The following is a 6054-nucleotide window of genomic DNA, read 5'->3' as shown; positions in this document are numbered from 1 at the left end:
GGACCGCCTTTCACGGGAAGAATCAGAAGGCGTTGACGATATTCCTTTAAAGCGTGATTTATCCCCCGACCACCTTCTCTTCTCACTCCGTCCCATCTTCATCTCCCACTCATTATGCCTCATCCACAGAAGGTCGCGAAACCTAGGAAGGTCACGAAGCCACGGAAAGCACAATTGATCGCACAAATCGCCGCTCTCGAGATCGAAAAAGCAGCGCTCAAAGCCCAGCTGCGTAAGAGCGAGCAAGAACGAGAAAACATGCAACAGCAACTAACAAGAGCCGCCGCGATGCTCACGTGGAGCCAGCCGACTCCCCAATCGACCTCGCTCGATCACACCCTCCTCCCCACCGCGGTCATGACGGACGTCTTAGGGGAGGTGAAAGAGTCGGATACAGTCCTCCACCAATACTGGTCGGATCAAACGTCGCCAGCAGCGCCCGAATGGACCAATTCGTCTCCCGAGAGCGGAAAAAGTGCCACCTTAGACCGACCAGTCGAAGCCGGCATCCCCTTCTCCCAAATCAATCGTCCGTGCGCCAGCGTAGGGGATCGTCACGACCAAGTGAGCGAGTGCTGTGGACAGGCACCCGTGGACATTGCCAACCAGGGTTGCAGCCTTTGCGGGGAGCATTGTGAATTATTCACGCCGGATTCGATGGCTGAAATGGGGACAGATTGGCCGGAAGTGATCTCTACGTGTCCGATATGCAATGAGGATGGCTACAATTTAGCCTGCACGTGGGATTGGAACTCCCATTTCGTCAGCAGCACGGACACCGACACTAGACCGGTCTCGCCATCGTCAACGTCTCACTCTCAGAGTCACTGAAGGGGGGCCTCTACACTTGGAGCATCACCGCAGAATTCGACTATCCACTCTTTGAGCAGGAGGCCGATAGAAAGACGGAATGTGAACAGGAGGAGGGGGAGAGGGCTGAGATATAGTGTCCATAGTCACACACCGTCCGGAAGAAAGGTGGAATACGGCAATTATGGGGACAGTGTTCGTTCTAAGGAGGGAATAGGGGTCGTTTTTGATGTGAATTTTGTGTTCTACGCTCGCCTTTGGCTACGGCAATACGGGTCGATGATCTATCTTCTAGAAGAACCGCGATCTTATAATTAAGTGAAAAGCGCCTGATGAAAACCCCGTGACGTTTTTCTGTCAGATTGATGTATCCATCTGATGGAGACTGAAATCAGCTTTCGCGATTTTCAATAAGTTGAGGACTCCAACACCATCTTTCTCATTCGGCACCTTGACACACACACATATACATGTACAACCGATCAAGTCACGATCTTCCTTTTGTTCGGTGTGTTGCTAGGTGGAACGACTCTGCCCACCGCCGTACGAGTTGATACCTATGGCTCATAGCCTCGCCCCGGTTCACCAGGTAATTGTTATGAATCATACTGAGTAACATAGTAGCTACAGTAATTAAACTTAGATATCAAGAAAAGGACTAGCTTAGACCGTGAGTTGAATTGTTGGCGAGGAATGTAAATTTTAACATCTGAGTTTTGCACTTTGCGTTGTTACATCTAGATGTTGAATCTAACTGTAGTTAACCGAAATCGGAGTTTCGGCCAAGGAACACCTGTTTTTTCCGTTATGCGTAGATACAGTACAATCCGCCTTTTTGTCTAGTGAAATATTTTTACTATTATCTCTTTTTGGGCTGCTTTCACCTTCAAAATTTCCCCTATTGATTTCACGTTTCTTTGCCTTTTCTGTCTCTTCCCTTCAACTCTGGTTTCCCCAGCCGTTTTTTTGTCGCTCCGATCGCCTCATTCCATTATCCTACCTGCTCGAAGGTGTCTAGGGGAGCTGGATTTCCAAGATCGGGACTATCTCGCGGATGGATCCGGTCCTCTAAGTCCGCCGCACCATACGTGTCCGCCTTTTGCACCATCCCTCTAACAGGGCGTAGGACGTAACAGGGTGCAGCATCTGGCCTGAAAAAGGTCGTAATGCTGCTCCTAGTCACAAAAATACCTAGATAGGGTAAGGCGCCCCTCTCCCCCCGGCACTCCCGGCTAACTCCAGCAGAGAGACAATAGATTCTTTTATCGGGGCCGAGTAGAACGCTCCGGCCCGACGTCAGGACGATCCTCACACTTGTGACTTTACTTTAACACCGTGCGTGATGTACCTTTTAAGTTAGCTTCTACGTTTTCCCGTCTCCAAAGATGGCCAAACGGGATGACACGAGTCCATATGAGTAGCCTTAGGTCGTTGCCTTACTCATGATCGAAGCGATCGGCAGTGGTCGTTTCGTCTATATAGATAGATCGATTCGCCTTCGGGCTCGGTAATTGGCGGCTTCGGTATACACTTGTGCGTTTGTTGCCTGTTGGAGGTGGGTAACCCCTACAGACCATCTTCAGAGATGACATGACAAGGGAAACTAGAGCCGACCGAGCTCATCGCGTCTCGCCACATCATAGATATCGACGAACCCTCAGAGAGACTCCTGAGCTGGGGTAGAACAAAAATCAATAAATAGGCACGTCTCCAAATACGACCCTCCTCGAGCTCACACCCGCGACGAGTATGTGTACAGCAGTGACCAGAGCCCGGCGGAGATTTGTATATACAGGCTCAAGGACTACCATAGCTGGTGTATGCCCCGGCCTCCCTTCGCGTGCACGGGTTATCAATCCTCGCGATGGCGGCCCCCTCACGTCCCTCACTCTCTACCCTCCTCGAGCTGAATCCTATCATGTATACTACGTGTATAGGAAGCTGTCGGTTGGTTCGGGGACGCCATCGGGGACGCCATCAGGGACGCCATCAGAGACGCCGCTGTCACGCCCCGGTGTCGCAGCAAGCTCGAGAACAAACCGATGAGCGTTTGAGAGATCTCGACACCACGACCTGGGATGGTAAAGACTTCAGCACCGAGCTGGAACAGGTGGCGTTATCCCTACTTTGCAAACAACACCATTATCAGAGTTCAGAGATGGCGGCGGAATGGATGGATCGACTGTCCGCCTCGAAAGCAGCCTTCAGCTTGGTGACAATTCAGAGCCAGCCTATCTTACAGCCTCAACACCTCTCAAATCTGGCTTTGAATCCCACCAGACGGGACCATCTGTGGCGGGGATCGGAAGTAAGACGTTGTTCCCCAGCACAACCACCCCTGAGGGACCGAGTATACAGTGCCGTGAGGGACGCCGCTTCTCCGAAGGCCGTATCTCTGCCCCCGAGTTTGTCCCCCGCCGATACTCAAACCGAGAGCGAAAACGAGAACGTCGTCCCCGTTGCGGCGTCCACCGGAAGATTGGATTCTGTGGAATGGACGAGCCACTCGCCATATCCCGTGGGCCATTGCTCGTTTTGTTTGAAGAGCGTTTGTAGCAACGAGTGCCGATTCATCTGTGTAAGGTGTTGTCAGACTACGCCACTTTGGGCTCGCCGTCGTGAAAGTCAGAGAGCCGCAGTCGGAGCGGGGGGGTTTCTCCCGTCGGTATGAGGAAGCTAGGACATAGATATATCTTCAAGCTAGAGACGGATTTTGGTTCGTTTCAAACTACTACTTTCATTACTTTCATTGTCTTATAACTAGTTAGTGATAACTATCTCTATTTTTGCCCTCTATTTTCTACGACAGCCTCGGTTGTTATTTCGGCTCGATTTTCGATCCTTTCTTGATGTCTCCCCTTGGCTCATGCGGTTCTTTGTGAGTAATCCCAGCATCACTTGAACAATTGATGGACTTGGCTCCCCGGCCGAAACCTCCATCTCTACCAGGGCCTTTCTAGGGGCTCAGCGCCATTTCCCGCCGAGCCTCTCGAGGAGTGGTCAACGCCAGCGTGGACATTTATGTGGGCGGGAGCAGCCATTGCCGTCTCATGACTCGCAGTGCATCGTGTAATTAGACCTTCGACAACGAAGGATACTCCCATCGGCTGAAGATTCACTCCACATCCCCACCTGAAGGTATGCTTGTACTTGGTGGATGACCACCGCCGTCGGATTCGACTCTGGCACCTGAAAGTGTAGCGACGTTGCCATGATAGATCAGTGTCCGCAAATGTATCTGCGAGGGCACCAGGGCTCTCGGGGCCTTTTTCTCCCCGAACAAGTCGTACGCGTGCACCTCCCGAAACGGAAGGCTGGGGCGGCAGTCTCAACGTCTCACAGGATGCGCTATCCGCCATGTTCTGGAACACCTCAGCATGATCGTCCACCGATAGTGGGGATCAGGTAGATGCCGCTCTCGAGGTATTTCGTGAGGTGTCGCCTCGCAGTCAAACGGATATAAAGTCCTTCTCTGGTGGTCGTAAGTCTCTATCGCTCTTGTGTCTGACCGGGACCTCAACCCCAGCAATGGCCGCCTCTTCACCACCCTCCGTTGTGGCCCTCCTCGAACTGAATTCTACGAAGCGGGATACATGTATAGGAAGCTGCCTACAGGATGCAGGAGCCCACCGTCGCGCCCGAGTGTCACAGAATGCTCGTCAACAGGCGTTTCATCTTTTGAAAGATCTAGATAACGTGTCTTCGTGGACCGATGATCACACACACCAGCTGCAGGAGGTGGCCTCGCTCCTACTCTGCGGAAGATGGCACCGAGATCAAAAAGGGGAAACGGCCACGAGGTGGCTTCGTCGACTATGTGAGACGAGCCAAGGAGTCTCCAGGGCGACCGAGACCCAGGGGGATTCTGTTCCGCACGCAATAAACATCCTATCCCCACCTGCGTCTAACCGGGACATAAGCCAGCGCCAATTAGCACGGTCACCTCACAGACACTCTTTTCGTGGCTCGCAACCATCGAGACGCGTCATTCACGACCGGGATGTGGCTGAGGCTGCTTCCTCTGGGTCTGTCGTGCCATTGACACTAGCCGCCCTTCCGCGTCCAGACAATAGCCAGGCCAAGAGCGAATACTGGAGAACTATGTCCCACTCCGCGCGGGCGATGACGGTTGACAGGATCCTGGAGTGGAGGTTGGACCTGCGAACCGCGGAGGCGCGCGACCCGAGTTTGGCATTACCCGACGCCAAGGTACCAGGGATGGAGTGCCACCCTTTTCTCTTGGTGTTTCGTTGGGCCTTTGGTCTGCTTCTGGTCTGGGCTTTTGGGGGGGTTATTTGTTCACTCGTCTTTCTTTGCTATGGGATGTTTATTTTCTCGAACTCGTCGACGCCCTCTGAGATAGATTTTGACCGGCATACCGGCGGGGAGTTGGAAGAGAGCTGAGAACCATCGAAAAGCCGTGCTGGAGGTGGGAGTGGATTTCTGGGCCCTTCTCCCCCCAGGGTAGGCCTGTCTTTATCTTATGCAACCTTCGCCACTACGGGGAGATCGATGCACACCGAGGCTCACTCTTTCATAACCCCCCAAATGGTCGGTCTCAATCGGTCACCGTAAAGAGGCCCTTCTCCTAAGTCCCAGGCATCTCCGTCTTTTATTGTTCACTCATGTCGTGCGGGCGGCAGCAGGAAATCGCCACGGCTAAGAGGGCGAGGTCGGGTGTGGATGGGCACCTCATGCTCTGTGCGCCCCTCCGGTCTTGCTATGATCGTGCTGAGGACTCCCGAAGACGTCGTGCCAATTTGATATCTCTCGGTTGGATTGTAACTCGTTTCGCGTGGATGGCACATTGATTGCTGTCGTGGAATAGGCCGGCGAGGTACGCTTCGGTGGCTTCTTGTAAAGCAGCGATGGCCGAGGATTGGAATCGAAGGTCACCCTTGAAGTATTGGGCTATCTCGCGGACTAGGCGCTGGAAAGGACCCTTGCGAATCAGCAGCGTTGTCGAACTCTGTGCCGTGATAAGTACTCGTGATCGCCTCCCGTCATGACCACCCGGTTGCTCAGGGGACTCTGACCTGAAAGCGACGAATTTCTCGTAACGCCACGGTACCGGGCTTGTAACGGCGGGTCTTCTTTTTTGGGGGTTTCTTTTCTGTGTTCTCGCCGGCCGTGTAGGTTTTTCCGGCGAGCTGCGAGCGAGGTGCCAGCCCCCCATTGATGCGTCGTCTGGTCTGGTGTGGCCCGTCAGTGAGAGATCTACGTCATGGAGGGGGGGGGGGGGGG

The 6054-nt window shown here is 53.4% G+C and overlaps 2 protein-coding genes across 2 annotated transcripts; one reads left to right on the top strand and one right to left on the bottom strand.

Moving 5' to 3' along the window:
- Nucleotides 1-114: 114 nt before the first annotated feature.
- On the top strand, nucleotides 115-831 carry PV07_12701 (uncharacterized protein; the record flags this gene model as incomplete). The annotated part of the gene is made up of 1 exon (XM_016400251.1): nucleotides 115-831. One exon carries the CDS (start codon nucleotides 115-117, stop codon nucleotides 829-831), a length of 717 nt encoding a protein of 238 aa, XP_016242104.1.
- A 4699-nt stretch (nucleotides 832-5530) lies between these two features.
- On the bottom strand, nucleotides 5531-6002 carry PV07_12700 (histone; the record flags this gene model as incomplete). The annotated part of the gene is made up of 2 exons (XM_016400250.1): nucleotides 5531-5779; nucleotides 5847-6002. Coding segments are annotated over 2 exons (405 nt in total), but the record flags the coding sequence as incomplete, so codon positions are not given.
- Nucleotides 6003-6054: the final 52 nt, after the last annotated feature.

This window comes from Cladophialophora immunda (assembly GCF_000835495.1).
Source record: "Cladophialophora immunda strain CBS 83496 unplaced genomic scaffold supercont1.73, whole genome shotgun sequence".
NCBI lineage: Eukaryota > Fungi > Ascomycota > Eurotiomycetes > Chaetothyriales > Herpotrichiellaceae > Cladophialophora > Cladophialophora immunda.
This window is presented reverse-complemented; position numbering and strand designations above follow the sequence as displayed.